Here is a 17195-nt window from a genome sequence, read left to right on the forward strand (position 1 = left end):
GCTGCGATGATGGGCTCGAGTATAGCAGGGATTGTGGGGCTGGCGCAGGATCGGGCAGTGTTTCGTTCTGCTGTGCATGGGGTCGCTATGAGTCAGAAACGACTCGACGGCACTTAACAATGACAACAACATAGCTTTTCTAGCCATAAGTCTTTGTAAACTCCGTGGTGGAATTTGCTGTGAGAAACTGAGTAGCTTCTGATTGTTGGGAGCAGCACAAAGTAATGTTCTGGAAAGTTTGCTCCCTCTCTCAGATGCTGAGAATTCTGATGTTATGATTGCTTAGTTTGGCCACTGTCAGGCTCAAAAGGAGGCCTCCTAGAGGCAGAAGAAGTCTCTGACTGCTGGCTGAGGAAGGACATGCTCCTGAGAGACACGTACTCCTGGGAAAGAGACGCAAGAGACACGCATTGCTGAGAGAGACACCAAGAGACACACACTGCTGGGAGAGAGACTGAGCGGTTCCTGAACTTGAATAGTAGCCTAGTGCTTCCCTAATAAACCCCAAAATCTGTGAGTTCTGTGTGGCCACTGCAGCGAACAGCAGAGAGGTGGTGGGTGCTGTGGGAGGAACAGTTGGTGTCAGGGTTGGTGAAAGGGCTGGAGGGAGGCAGCATGTCTGGCCTCACCGGGATAGGCCTTGGCTGCTGATGGTGATTCTGTCTTCCTCTTGTTGGGTTAGAGGAGGTTGGGAGATGTGGCCTCCTTGCCTCTTTAGCACTCTTTTAACCTAAATTTCTTTTGTTCACATAGCAAATTCCTATTGGTCCTTCAAATTTCAAGTCTTCTTCATAACCTTTCCCTGTGACCATGGAAAATCATTTCCTTTTCTATGTAGGAACATTTTCTTAACTCTGAATTACTGTACTTTTCAAGTTGTACTGTAATCATATGTTATATTCATATATAACCATATGTCATAAAAGCTTTATTTTTGTAATGCCATTGCATTTAGATCTTTAGATCCATGAAAACAAGCATAATACTGCTTCCAGCATACAACTGGCTTCAGTTAAATGGACAGTGTTTGTACTTGACTCCACTCTTTAAATAGTTCCAGTTTATCTCAGTAATTTCACATTACATTTACTGATAATAAATATTCTGAGATGAAATGGGGATGAGTATGAATATAGTACTTGGGATATAAATATCTTTTGTTCTTTTACTGGCTCCATAGCACAGCCTGAGAGAGGAAAAAGAGGTAAAAGAGGGGAGCTGAAATCTCAAGAATCAAGGAAGAAGACAGATTAAAAGAACAGCTTAGTATCCTTCCAGATGGGAAAAAGTACCAGGGTACATTTAGGTCTTAAACAGAAGGCTTAAACTGTTCTCTCTCTAAAAGATAAGCTACACCAGTGAACGAAGTCCAGTGAACTAGCATTTCTCAACTTGAAATTAATCAAAAAATAACTTGGGTAAAACATGGAAAAAGCGTTAAGTCAAATTCCATGTCCACCACTTACAAGTTGAGGGAGGATGGGTGTATAGATACCTAATATCTCTGACCCTCTTCTTATTTACAAAAACAAGTTTTGTAGTAACACCTATTCCCCAAGGTTACTATTAAGATTAAACAGGTTAACATATAGATCAACTAGCTACGGACTCAAATGCATTTCCCCTTTTCTTTCCTCCTTGCCTATCCCCAAAAAGTACTACAAGGTAAACAAACAAACAAAAACTCACAGCTCTAAAAGAGATTCTTGAAAGAATGGAATAGGATTAATTTAGCACTGGGGCAGTCAAACTTTGTAAGTGAATGGAATTCTATATTGGAAGTTATTAGATACAGCAAAGGAAACTACCTGAGGTACTTTCTAGTATGGTAAAATTATCTGAATAGAAAAATTTGGCTGATAAAAAAAATTTTTGGGGGGGAGAGGGGGTGGGCCATAAAATGACCTAATGGTTATTTTACATTTTACCACCCTCTCTAAATGTTTAACCAGGTATCTCTATTGTACAATGAAACTATGTATGGTTAAATGTATAGTTAAATTATCCACTACTTAAAATATTACCAGATAGAATAAAGAGACTACATTTTAACAAGATGCTGGAGGGCGGGGGAAGGAAGAATTCAGTAATATTTACTGCATTTCACAATACAGTTAGGAGATTTCTGATGTATAAACAATGTTCTTCTTCTTTCCCCCACTATCTTAAATTGTAGAAGATAGAAAAAAAGATTTAATTTGTAAAACAATATTGAAAATATTTTTATTTGTTAACACTGTTGTTATGTGCCGTCGAGTCAGCCCCGACTCATAGCGACCCCTCCTTGGGTTTCCGAGGCAGTATCATTACGGAAGTAGGATTGCCCAACCTTCCCTCCGAGGAGCTAAGGATTTTATTATGATAAAACTTCCCCAAAATTTCCTTAGGAAACCAAATTAGTAAGAAAGTGGAGATAGTGAATGAAGAGGTGAACAGGTTATAAACTACTAAGAAAGCTCAGAACTCCTCTAACCCCCATCCCAATGGAGCAGTAATCACCTGCCATTTCATCATCAAAAAATATTAAGTGAGTACCTACTAGGTACCAGACATGGTTCCAGCCACTGGAGAACCAGCAGTGGCAGAACTGACCTTTAAATGTGTAAATAATGTTAGGCAAGAAAAGCAAAGGGGACTAGATGCAACATTGTAGTTCTCTACTCAATTTAATATTGTCACAAATCTTCGTGACATTAGTCCTGAAGAGAGAAAAAGACAAATATATAACATGTATTCAATTATTCTATCAGAACCTTGCTGCCATAAATAAAGCACTTATAATAAAGATATTTAAAGCTTACGTGATTAGTAACTAACTAAAGTAAATCTGTGTAACACTGGAGGACTGAAGAAAGTTGGTAAGTATTTTTCACAACACAATTAGTAAGTATTTTGGAAATAAAAAAATAAAAAAGACACATGGTTCCTATGCATTACAAAAATAAAACTGTTTTACTTTTCATACAGGAATACTATCAAAACAGAAGAAAAATAAAGATGTTTTCTTTGGACTCCTTTCCCTTTAGGCCAGTGTTTTATGTTCTTTTACTAGGAGATGGAGAACCCAACCCCTTCCTTTCCTTATGTTTCTGCAGACAGACAGACCTCAGTTTGAATCTTCACTCTGACACTTAGTAGTGTGACCACAGACAAATGTAACTTAACTTGTTCAGGTCGCAGTGGCCTCATACATAAAATGGAGCCAATTATTTCTGCCTTGCAGGACTGTTGTGAAAACTAAATTCAGGTAAGAACATAATCTCAATGTCAGTAATCACAGCTAATCTTTTGAGTGCTTACCATTTGCCAAGCATTGTTACAGGCTTTGAAGAATACCTTCATTTCTCAAAACAACCAGATCAAATTGTTACTATTATTATTCCTGTCTTACAGATGACTAAATTGAAACCCAATGAGTTTAAGAAACTTGCCCAAGATCTCAAACCTAGAAATGACAAAATCAGGATTTGAATCCAGAAAAACTGACACAAACACTCAAGAAAACATATTAGCTCTTTAGTGCTTGGACTGGTACAGAGTAAGTACTAAGAAGTGTTAGGTAATAATTAAAATCTAAATAACATGTGTTTAAGAGCTCATTGAATCATGTCATTGAATATATTAATCTGTAATATATTCAAGGAAAAAAAATAAGTTATACAAGATAAGGAGACAGGAGAAAAGTCATACATACTAAATCTTTTGATCACCCCAATTTTTTTTTTTTAATCTAAACAAATGGAATTTTCAACAATTGTATTTAGTTGCAAGCAGAACAAAAATGAGGTAAATTTAGGTTGATATGTACATTATACAAAATGTATTTTATTTACATTTTTAAAATCTGCAAAATAAGGATTATGTGATAGAAAAGGGAGATGTGTTTAGGGTCAGAAATAATATATACATTTAAAAAAATCATTCAAGTCCTAGAAGCAGTGGCTGACTGTAGTAATGAGCACACACTGCAATCTGATCTTGGTTTCCAAAATACCCTTCTCTATTAGAGGAACCAGGGCTCCAGGGAGAAATGGCTGTTTCCAGGGATGCAGCAGGGTAAGTACAACGTGAGCTGGAAGCATCTTACTGCCGTTTTAAAGTACTTAAAGTAAGTGCTCAAAGACTCATGGAAACATATAAAAAGACAATGGAGTCAACGTTTGATGGAGTTGTCACTGGCCAAGTATCAGACAAGTTGACATCAAAATAATTAATGATAGTAATAAATCAGAACCCACAAACTACAAAAATCCATGAGTTAATATGGATCTAAAGAAAAACAAGGGAGAAAGGAAAGCTCTTCCTTATAATAAAATGCCAACTGATACGTATAGAAGGAATGTTACATTAGAGAATCATCAATGAATGCTAAAATTAATGGGTGAAGGTTTGATAAAGAATAGGATATTTACAGTCTCAAAGAATCTACCCACTAATTACTTATTAATTTTAAAGGGGAAAAATAGTAACTTTATAACGGAGAAAACTAGTAGATACCACCTTAACCAAGTGATCCAAGTTCTACAAAATAACTGGCCTGCATTCTTTGGAAATATCAAGGCCAATTAACTCTCAGCCAAACAAAAGACAGGCCCAGGAGCCAAATAACTACACCAGGGAGATGCACTCCCTAGAACAATCAACCATGGGAGATCAGAAGGGCAGTATTTTCACAGGGAGAAAGGTAGGGAGGCAGGAATGCATAGTCAAGAAGGACACAGGGAAAGGGTAACTACAGGGAGGAATTGGGAAGAGAGGTGCTACACTGTAGGGATTATAATCAGTGTTACAAAACATGTATGAACTGTTGAATATAAAACAAATCTGATTTGTAAAATTTCACCACAGCACAATAAAAAAAAAAAAAAAAAAAATCAAGGTCTAGGAAAATAGAGAGGCTAAGAAACTGCTCCAGATTAAAGGAGTCTAAATAGACATGAACTCTGGTGGCACAGTGGCTAAAACACCTGGCTGCTAATCAAATGGGTAGTAGTTTGAACATTTTGGCTGCTCTGCAGGAGAAAGATAAGGGAGTTGTTTCTGTAAAGATTTACAGTCTTGGAAACTGTATGGGGCAGTTTTACTATGTCCTAAAGGGTAACTGAGGCTGGCAGTTCAAACCCACCAGCCACTCCTCGGAAGGAAGGCTGGGCAATCTACTTCCATAGTGATACTGCCTCAGAAACCCAAGAAGGGGTCGCTGTGAGTCTGGGTCGACTCGATGGAACATAACAACAACAACAACAATGGCTAGCTATTAGTTGGAATCGACTTGATGGCAATGGGTTTTGTTTTGGTTTAAACAGACATGAAAACTAAATGCAATGCGTGATCTTGAATCAGATCCTGGACCTGCAAATAGCTATAAAAGATCATATTGAGAAAATTGTGAGATATGAATATGGACTGTGTATCAGATACTACTGCATCAATGTCTAATATTCTGATAATTGTATTGGAGTTATACAAGACATTCTTCTTATTCTTAGGAAATAAACACTGAAGTATTTAGATGTAAAGACTCATGAAGTCTCCCACTTATTTTCATAAAGTGAAGAAAGAAAATTTTATACAGATATATAAACTATAAGAATTATAGACTAAGTGGGGCAGATATAGTTTACCTCGATAAAAGGTATATGGTAGTTTCCTTTACACACTTCTTACAACTTTTAAATTTGAACTTATACTAAAATAGAAAGTTATCAAAAACTTCAGAAAGATAGATGAATATTTACATATTTATAGAAAGAAAATTTATTCCCCAACTGGCATTCCCCTCATTCTATACCACTCCCTCACCCCAAATCATGCATAAAGACTTGAATAAAGAAAGATGAACAGATAATGGAAACCTTTGGCTACATTGCCTGTATGGAAAATACTTCTACTCAATGATAAAGATAACAGAAGGAGAATCATGGTCACATATAGTAGGTTGAAAGATCATCACTTATTTGTGTTCAGTGTTAAACCATGAGAATTAATGCAGGAACTGCACTACTTACTACCTATCAAAGGCAGAAAAAGGCATTAAGCAAGTTGCAACAGATAACCATATGTACAAGTTCAACTAGCAAGATGTGAATAACCATTTCATGAAGCAAGAAAATAACCACAAATTCTGGGCCTTCTAAGTATATGACAAGAAGAGCAAAAAAGGACATCATAGAAAAACTGTCCTATTCCTCTATCACAATATCATTATAAACCATGTGGCTGGTTTTGATTAGGCTACAGTAGCATGCAAAGCAGAAAATAAAATGCTATTCTTAAAAGGATGCTAGAATAGTTATCAGACTAAAGCTTTAAAGTCAGGACTCACTCTTTTTGCATGTGACATAGGAGGAAATATATTTCTGAAAGAAAGCACTCTACCATCACAAAAGATGCTTTCTGTTACTTACAAAATGGTAAAGATATCCAAAAAAGGTCAAACAAAAAACAAACAAAAATACTTCTTTTCAAGTGCCCAACCTTCTATATCCCAAACCCAGTAACTTTATCAAGCTAAATCTGCAGAGACGATTTCATTTATTTTTTTAATGCTAAGACTGTGGAAATAAAAAGAAAACTTGAGTAGGAAAGATCAAGAACTGGTGTAAAGCTAAAGCAGACCTGCTTCCTCATCCTCATCCTCCTCTTCCTCATCATCGGAAGTTGATGACAAGGGAGTTGGTGCGGAGCTAGCTTGATTATTAACATATTCACCATACTGCATGCCTGTAAAGTGGAAAGCACAAACACAAGAGTCAAACCAACAGGAAAGACAAGAAATAAAATTTTGACATTGCATTAAAAGTGAGAAAGAACTCTGACATTCCAAAGAACATCCCAGCATGCATATTAATATTAGCAAGTTTATTATCAAAACTGGAACTGTTAGAAAATCTCTGCAAAGCAGTTTAGTATTAGCAGCTTTAATATGGGCTAACTGGCTTAAGTGTGAAAAAAAAAATCAAGTATTATACTGATAAAATTTAGGGAATGGCAATGATATTCTATGAAAACTTTACTGAGCTCTCTAAACATTTACCTTCTTTGACCTTAGAATCTTTGTGATATGTGTCCTTGGGGCTGTGCATTCTTCATGGACAATGATCATTTCTACTGAACTGAATTTGCACAGCATACAACATACATACACATAGTTGGTACCTTCCTTCTGCTAATGCCACCTTGATAGTAACTCAGTTCCCATAATGGAAAAAGAATGACAGTTAAAAAGAATTGTATTTAGCATAGTTCTCTGCTCCTACTAGATGCTTAAAGCCAAAAACAACAACAACAACAACAACAACAAAAAACCACTTATTAACTATAACCCTGTAATATATGACAAATATAGACAGTGAATTTTCTGAGATGGCTAGTCATCTCAGCTGTAGCCTGTTGTCTACATGTAAATCTGATGAAGCAGAATGGTCCTCTGTGTGAGATATACCAACAGTGGGCAGATTCTGTGGAAAATATACAAGATTTTTTTTTAAAAAACTGAATGTGTATTTTTAAATTTAATTAAATACAGTAAAATCAAGATTCAAAGAGAGTAACACTCATCAGGTTTTTACGAAGAAACATAAAACAAATTTAATAAAAAATGAAAACTCCTTCATTAGTAAGAATAAACACCCTATAAGAAAAATTTCATAGCTCTACTTTGAAAAAAAAAAGAAATAAAAAAACAAAGAAACGCAGTGGGGATTTTCAGGAATATTTCATAATATTGGAAGAAAGAGGAAGCCCTGCCTCATCAAAAGCACATAAGTCATCTGATGTTCTCTTCATTATTTCTTCAGGTGATCTTTTTCATTAGTGAGGATAAGCATAACTCATCCCTATAGCCCTGTAGTAAGAAAAAAGCTATAAAGGAATGAAATTTGAGCTTAGAAGAGAGCAAAGGTTAATGTGTAGACAAATGAAGCTTTGGTCTTCTCACTATGCCTGAAGATGTTATGGAAAAATCTGCCCGCTTTGCTGAAACATCTTGTATATAGATAATATAGCTGTTATCACAAATTCGTCTGAGAAAGTAAAAATCAATGTAAAATAAGTTTAGGCAATACAAGAAACAAACCTGATACCTTGAAAGACCAAATTCAGACTGGCATGTTCCTCTAATAAAAGCCTAGTTAAAATGAAAATTTGACTAAAATTAGACCTTAGGTTAAATATACTAAGAAGTTTATGATTAAACGTAATAGGTTAACAGTAACAAGCCTTTCTAGACAAGAAATTTTTCAATTAAGTACTTAGTAAAAATGAAGTACTTTCAGAAGCCAATAAGCAGGAGCAGATAAGAAGAGAATCCATTCTTTTCACAACTGAATGAATATACAAGTTGTTAACTCTAATCAGACTCCAAAGTCTAAGACAAGTCCATACATAAGATAAAATAAATATTTTCCTCTTTCTCTCCAGATTTACTGACTCAAAGCTGATTTATTTTACTTATATTGGGGAAATATCCAATGTTTAAGTGTAAGCAAATGAGATGGCCACAGAATGATTGGGAAAAAAAAAAAAAAAAGGTCTACCAAGCAACTAATTAAAGCACTGGAACAAACCCAAGACTAAGACAAAACAGAGGTATATTATTGTTATTTAGTGTAATACCATTTTAGGTGATACTGTGGTTGCCAATGTATACTGTATGAACAGAATAGCAACAAAATAGTAAAGTTCTCCTTTCCTGAAAAAGTGAATCCTTTTTGAGAAGCTATGGAAATGAAAGTATCACAATTTAAGCCCTCCCCAAACTGTGACTCTTAATATGCTCCAAATATAGCCTTTGCTATTCAAATAAACTTGTTAAAAGCTTGGGAATATTAATGACATAAGAATATGGCATTTTAATTAATCTACAGAGGAATGGTGTGAGCTCCAAAATAGCAATCAATCCATTTTTAAAAGCCCTATTCTAGGTTGTGTAGGTACATATAGAATGCAACAAATGGGGAGTTATGGCCAAAAAGGGGTTGACAGTCGTCATCTACTCTAGGATACATGAATGGTTATGAGAGTTTCTTAAAGTGCCTCTATTCAGACCCTCTTTTAAGTGCCAGAACTCTTAAATCACATACATGAGGTGGTAGAATATGATGTCCTCTCCCAGGCCCAGCCTGAAATCCACTGCAGAAATGTACATGGAGGATCTTGTACCATCAACACTAAATGGAGAGGGTATGCCATATCCTAACTTATCCTCTCTTAACCAAAGCTTCCAAGGTATGAATCTAAGAAATTGAGATACACCAAACACTTCATAGGTAGACTCTGACATGCTAAAGAGTTCTGCTATTCACAGGGCCCCAAAATTTTTTAAGGTCATTCAGTTTAAACTATCAATAAATTACCTTCAGGCAAAAGTCTCCGTAAGACCATATACTTGAAACTGCTTAATAAATGGTATCTTCATTGTACCATGGTTCTCTAGATACAACTAAACTGGGAATAAATAAAACCAGTCTTAAGAACAAATCGGTCCTGGAAGAAGTGCAGCTGGAATGCTCCTTAGAAGTGAGAATGGCCAGACTTTGTGTCACCTACTTTGCTCATGTTTTCAGAAGAGGCTAGAGGCTGAAGAAGGCTATCATGCTTGGTAAAGTACAAGGTCAATGAAAAAGCAGAAGACCCTCAATGAGAGGGACTGACACAGTGACTGCAAAGATAGGCTCAAGCACAGCAAGGATCGTGAGAATGACACAGGATCGGGCAGTGTTTGATTCTGCTGTACACAGAGTTGCTACGAGTCGGACCCAACTCGACAGCACCTAAAAACAAGTCCCTGTGAAGATAAGCTTTTTGAAATTCAAGAGTTCAGATTTTTAAACACTGTAATCTTTCCTAAGATGGCCTTCACATTAGGTACACTAGAAGATTTTCAAAGGGTTCCCACAAAAGAATGGTTTTAAGGGAACAATTTACAGATTCTCAATTTGCCCAATACTCACTTTCCTAAAACCCATCCACCTCAGAAAGTGCCTTTGTTAACAACAGCCTTTCTCTCACTTTACAAAGGCAACATATATCCTTAACTTACTCTAAATCTTACTATGACCCATTGCCCTGAAGTATAAAAATCTCTAAGCTTCCTGCTTTCTTAAATGATTAATCAAGGCACCCTAAATTTATAGAACTTTCTTTTTGCTTACGTTATAGATTTCAGTTAAGGATGAAACATGTCAGTAACAGGATTGATTCTCACTAGAATATTCTTAATTCAGAAATATTGAAAAGTAGGGTAAGCATCTTGAATATCTTGCATAATAAGACAGGATAAAGAAGTTGCAACTGAAGATAAGAAATGATTTCCTCTAAAATTTTATCATGAAGTCTGATGAAATTAATAGTTCTAATTTGTACACTGCATCTTTATTTAAATTAAAAAACTCAAAGAGGTTACACATGATTAATGTAATATAAATTGTACATGTGAAAAATGCTGAATTAGAAAAATGATATAAATATATACAACAATAAATTTAAAAAATAAAATAGCCAAATACTAGAGTTCAATATATGCAATGCACATATTTACTGCAGGAATACAATGTTTTTCAAGATAACCTTTGCTTTATGAAAAGCCTCGTATTACCTAATATTAGGTATATACAATATTGTTTAATTTCAAATTAAGTAATGAGAAACTGCATACTGAAATACTGGCTAGCTTTTAAAACCTACTATTAAAAAAGGATAAATTGATTACATTAGATCTCCGACATTTAAATTTGACTCCTTTTGGCAACTTAGCTTACTAAATATATGCTGTAATTTATTCCTCTATGGAGTTTATGGTAGCCCTTTAAATCCAAGGAACAGATTTCCTTTAATTGAAAAATTAAGTCAGACTTTCTGACAAAGAATAAAATTTGGTTCACTGGTTTGAAAATGAAGATGGGCCTTTGCCAGTTAGATTATATGGTTAAATAAATGATCTAAACCGCAGCTTGCAATTTTTGATAAAAAATACACTTAAAGGATGTGATAAAGCTAGTCTACTGGCAATGGTATAATGAGCACTGCGTTTGGAGGCAAAGGTCTACATTGGGTCAGGTATCCCTTCTAACAAGTTTTTATATCTCTGTGAAAGACACCTGTTGTTGTTGTTGTTAGGTGCCGTTAAGTTGGACCCAACTCATAGCGACCCCTCCTTGGGTTTCGGAGGCAGTATCACTACGGAAGTAGACTGCCCCATCTTCCTCCCTAGGAGTGGCTGGTGGGTTTGAACTACCAGCCTTCTGGTTAACAGTCAAGTGCCTTAGGCACTATGCTACCAGAGTCCCATGAAAGACACCTAGTATCTCTAAAATGAAGAAAAGATATGATACATCTGCCTCACAAGATGATCAAGGGAGATAATGTTAAAGATATCTGGAAACTGGTAAATGCTGTATGCAAGTATTAATAACACTATCAACAATCTAGAAGCTGGAAAACATTAAAAACTGGAAAATAAAATTTAATGAATTACAAAAACTTCTGACATTTAACTCAGAAAAACCAGAAAAATACTGATTTAATAAAATCTTTCCAATACCATTCTCATCTACTTTGTGTGAGCAAAATTTCTCAGCATTTATATATACAAAAATGAAAACTAGAAGTCAAATTTATCTGGTTCCTCCTTCATTCAAACAAAGAATCATACCCAACCGAGATACACAAAGCAATGGTGAAGAGTGAGAGAGCCCATTTATCTCACTGAAAGATTAATTTCCAATAAAAATGTACTGTCCACATTAATAATATAAAAATTCATGATGTGTGTGTGCGTGTGTGTGTGTGTGTGTGTTGTTTTGACCAACTACATACTAATAATAATTGTAATGATAACTTAATCCAGAAGAAAAAAAAACATTAATGCTTAGAGACTTAACATCATTGAAAAGAGAACAATTTCAGATCACAATACTATAAAATCATAAATCAGTAATAGGAGGACCAAGGTAAAAAATACATGGAAACTGTACAATACACTGCTCAAGAGCCACTAGGAAACAAAAAAATAAAGTGTGAAATTAAAAAATTTCTAGAAACAAACAAGAATGAAAACACAACAGACTTTTGGGACGTAGTGAAAACGGTACTCAAAGGTTGATTTATATCAATTAATGCACCTATCAAAAAATAAGAAAGAACTAAAATCAATACCTTACCCTAATAACTCCAACAATTAGAAAATGAAAACCAAAAGAAGCCTACAGTCTCCAGAAGAAAAGAAATAATAAAGAACTGAATAGAAATAAAGCAGAAAACAGAAAAACTGTACATAATATCAATAAGACTAGAAGTTGTTATACAAAAAGATTAATAAAATTAACAAACTACTGACAAATTTAACTAAGGAAAAGAAAGAGAAGATGCAAATAACATAAATAATAAATGAAACGGGAGAGATCACAACAGAACCAACAGAAATAAAAAGGGTAATAACAGAATACTATGGGGAGGGCAACTTCTAAAATTTCAATTTATATAATATCATTGTGGCACAGATGTATGATTGGGTGAAAAAAGAATTTATAATTCAAGAATATATTATTACATTCTGGGTAGGAAGATACGGCTTCAGGAAGAAAAAGGGAAAATACAAACCTTCTAAATGTTTAAAGAAGGGCTTTGTATATTTTCTGAAAGAATGATGGTTGGTATTATTTCACGAGATAATATAACATCTTTGCTTTAAAACGTCAACATATATAATATATTGGGAATTACATAAATGGAACTGTTTAAGCTTTTTTTTTTTTTTAAAAAAAAAACTTTAAATGCCAATCTAAAAATGTTCAAGGAGTTTTAATAGTTTTTTCAACTGTCTTTTAGGGGATACACAAGCAAAAAATTAGAAGCCTTCCCACTTAAAGAACAGGAGCTCTAGAAGCATAGTGCCTAAGGCATATGACTGCTAACCAGAAGGATGGTGGTTCAAACCCACTAGCCACTGCTTGGAAGGAAGACTGAGCAATCTACTTCTGGAATGAGTCTTGGGAGAACAACTATGGAGGATATCTTTGCAGCTAGGAGAAAAAATGACTAATCTCTGCGACGTATTTAATATTTCAGTAGTTACATCAGATCCACAACATACGTTATGCAGGTTGTATGCTGCACAACTCTTAAGAGGCACCATCTGTATAAAGTATTACTTGCACAACCCAATTCACATGAACAATTAGGTTGTATTGTATATCCCAGATCTAAAGGAGCTCTGCTGGTGCAGTGGTTAAAGCATTTGGCTGCTAACAAAAAGAATGGCAGTTTGAAACTATCAGCTGCTTTGCAGGAGAAATAAATATATGTCAGTCTGCTCCCGATTCACAGCCTTGGAAAACCCTGTAGGGCAGTTTTACTCTGTCCTATAGGGTTACTATGAGTTGGAATCAACTTGATGGTAACAGGTAACAGGTTAACCCAGATCTATCCAAAGCGGTCAATCTCTCATTTAAGAGAAAGGAACAATAAAAAGTGCAATTCAAATCTTTTCAGCATTGTCTTTTCTGTTATTAATGCAGGGAACTTACCTTAGATAAAGAGTTTGTCAACAGCCAATAAAAAATCTCAACTTCATTTTACAGAAAGAGAACAAGATAGAGAGGTTTTAATTAAAAATCTTTTACTCTGCTACTTTGTAACTTCTAATCTTAGGCAAGTTACTGAACCTCTGTGAATCTCAATTTTCTCATTTGTAAAACAGGGATGAGATCTATCTAATAGTATCAATATCGGGGTTAATGAGAAAATAAATATAAAGTATCTGATACACTGTAAATTCTCAATAAAAAGTAGCTCCTTCTCTTTGCAAAATCTGTTTTATTAGTGAGAAAAAAGAAGAAAGAGAATTGTGATTTTTTAATGAAAAGGTAGTTTTAGGAAAGGATCTTTAGAGTAAGATGGTAGGATGGTATCTAAATAAGATGCTCACAAAGAAAGTAAGACGGGAAGAAAGAAATTAGGGGGGAAATGCAAAGGGTCAAAAGAAGCAAGAGTAGAAGGCAGTCACAGATGTAAAAGGAAGGCACGAAAAGACACTATTCATTTAGTCAGAGTTTCAACCCATCTTTTAAGTTTTTTCCTAGTCATGATAAGCATGACTTTCCTACCAGCCCTTCATTTGGAAGGCAAATGTTTATAAGAACTAGATTCTACTACCAGTATACTCACTAATGTGCTGGGAATCACTGGACACTCCTTAGGTACCACAGCGGATTTTCCCATAAAAACAAATAAGGAAACTCACAATGTATAAACTGATGCAACTGATAGAAAGGTCTCTGCTGACCACATAAACAGTTAACAGATACAAACAGTGAAATCAGCCTAAGAATTTATTATGCTTTTTCTTTATTCCTAAGATTCAGCACTTAAGAGGATTCTTCATACTAAAGGCTGGGAGCTATCACTAAATAGAGAAAATAGTCCCTAAAATATTACTAATGGTTGCTCTGGAAATACAAACTAGAAAGTCCTGAAAACAGTTCAGGGTCTGGTTAAATGGAAAATACAGTATATTAACCTGAAACATAAATAGCTTTGGGATTCTAGCCAGAGGAAGAACATTGCCAAAAGAAAAGAAAATGTGAGGAAATAGGGTCAAAACAATGTATCTTAGTTACCTGTCATTTATTTGACATGTGAAGAATATTAAACAAACAAATTGTAAAGTTTGTCAGTGCCACCAGAGTGTGAGTTACACTTTCATTTTCACCCTTTCTCATCTCTACAATGTGAGGAAAAGATTATTTTCCTTTAGTAAGAATGACAAACATAGAAATCATCAAAAAGGATATAGAGCCAATAACTCCAGGAACTCAAGGAAATCTGGGGTTGCTCTATTGTAAAACAAATGACAACTGCCTTTAAAAAACAAGAAATAAGGAAATCCCCAAGATAAGGGGATAGGTTGTTGTTATTGTTGTTATGTGTCATCTAGTCGAAACTAATTCATAGCAAACCCTCCTTAGGTTTCCGAGGTGGTATCACTATGGAAATAGATTGCCCAACTTTCCTTCTGAGGAGTGGCTGGTGGGTTTGAACCGCCAGCCTTCTGGTTAGCAGTCAAATGCCTTAGGCACTACACTACCAGAGCTCTTTGGGGATAGATTAATAAATTATAATACATCAACACAATGGATTATTAGCCATGAAATGACCTTAAATAATGACTATATAGATATATGAAGAACTGTGTATATTCTAACAAATGTAAAAGCAAAATACAAAATGACATGTAACTACGATTGCAGTTATATAAAATACATAGTCAAAAACAGAGACTGGAATTAATATACAAAAAAAAAAAAAAGAAAACAATCTTGTTTGGATTGAGGGTATAAATTACTTTTTTCATGTTTTATACTGATTATGGTTATATGGTTTGGCTTTTTTAAATTAGTTATTTGAATACATAGTATAACACATTTCTCAAATACCTTTCTGTTGTAATAGCTCTGATGGCTGCGTGACAGAGGCCACAGGCTTAACTGGGTGATTTGCAGTGGGAGGAGTTCTTGTTGAAGAAGTTCCTGACAAAACGGTGGATACTACTGGGCTTGGCTTGGAGGGTTGAACATTTTGCATAACAGGATAGGATAAAGAATCTGCAAATGAAGAAAATAAACTATTTCATCCATAGCAATAAACTTGAAATATACTGCAGTAGTAAATTACATGGTATAGCTTATCTAGCCATAGTCTTTGTAACTTCCACTTTGCAGTGAGCAACTGAGTACCTGATTGTTAAAGTTATCCACCTGGTGTATTTCTGTTGGAGAGGCATGAAGCAATCTTCTGGGAAGTCTGCTCTCTCTCAGGTGTGTAGAATTCTGATCTTGGGATTGGTTAGTTTTGCCACTCTGCCAGGCTCAAAATGAGTCCTCCTACAGGCAAAACTAATCTGACTGCAGGCTGAGAGACGTGCTTGCTGAGAGAGAGAGAGAGACATGTGAGGGAGACACACATCTGAGAGAGAGACTTGCGAGAGATACCGTGCTGAGAAAGATGTGCTACTGAGAGAAACTGCTGGCTGAGAGAGATGGGCCAGCTGAGAGAGACGAAGCGGATTCCTGAACTTGAATTGTAGCCTGTTGCTTCCCTAATAAACTCCATAATCTGTGAGTTCTGTGTGACCACTGAAAAAAATTATCACTTTCTGTTTTCCAGAAGAGTGGTGGTGGGTGCTGCAGGAGGAACAGTTGGTGTCAATGTTGGTGAGAGGGCTGGAGGGTGGTGTCATGTCTGGCCACACATATGATGGTGATTCTGTCCTCCTCTTGTGTAGCCAGAGGAGGTCAGAAGACGCCACCTCCATGCCCCTTTAGCATATATTAAAATAGACTTACTAACAAAACAATTTGATGTTCTTGCTAAAACTTCAGCAACGTCACATCTGTCTAGTATACAGGGAAAATAAGAAAAGTCTACAGAAATGATTTTCAAAAAAATGGAAAACAAATTACTCACCAAATGGTTTAATAATTTGTAATGACAAATTTGCTAATAAAACATTTTACATGCTCCCTTACTTTCTTAAATGAGATGAACCAACAATGTTTTTCTTTAATAACTAATGACCGCTACTATCAATATTAATTACTGTATCATTAAATAATGCTTCAGGTGTGTAGATGAACAAACTTTATTTACCTCTGCAGTAATATGGTTCCTCAATTCCATAAGTGTTTCTAGAATCAACTAATATGTCATTTTGCATTGTAAACTGCCACTTCACTTTTGCTGTTTCTAACCTGACACCTTATTTCACACATAACTAAGTAAGGACCTAATAGTAACAACAGCTTGAACTTCTGTAATAAAGTGCATACAATTCATCTCACCTACTTTGGTCATGTTATCAGAAGGGACCATACCCTGGAGAAGGATATCATGCTTTGTAAAGGGGAGAGTCAACAAAAAAAGAAGGCCCTCAACAAGATGGACTGACATAGTGACTATAACGTGGGCTCAGGTATAGCAAGGATCATGGGGCTGGCACAGGACTGCACAGTGTTTTGTTCTGCTGTACAGAGGGTCGCTATGAGTTGGAAACAACTCAACAGCACCAAACAAGTTACAATGGGCTTTTCTAACAGTTCAATGAGTTCCAAAGACAGACCAGGTTTTCCCAAAGTCGAACTACGGAGTAAGTGGTAGGGTATCATATATTCAATGGAATATATATATATATATATATA

The 17195-nt window shown here is 35.5% G+C and overlaps 1 protein-coding gene across 1 annotated transcript in view; it reads right to left on the reverse strand.

The window, feature by feature from the left end:
- Positions 1 to 17195, reverse strand: part of SEC24B (SEC24 homolog B, COPII coat complex component) — a 148714-nt gene that overhangs the window by 55410 nt on the left and 76109 nt on the right. The window contains exons 3-4 of the mRNA XM_042780928.1: positions 15435 to 15622; positions 6619 to 6723 (exon numbers count right to left, since the gene is read on the reverse strand). Coding sequence (XP_042636862.1) covers positions 6619 to 6723; positions 15435 to 15622 — 293 coding nt within the window. The remainder of the gene's footprint in view (positions 1 to 6618; positions 6724 to 15434; positions 15623 to 17195) is intronic.

The sequence above is a fragment of the Orycteropus afer genome, unplaced genomic scaffold (genome assembly GCF_000298275.1).
Source record: "Orycteropus afer afer isolate SDZICR_OR568_19922 unplaced genomic scaffold, OryAfe1.0 scaffold00071, whole genome shotgun sequence".
Taxonomy (NCBI): Eukaryota; Metazoa; Chordata; class Mammalia; order Tubulidentata; family Orycteropodidae; genus Orycteropus; species Orycteropus afer.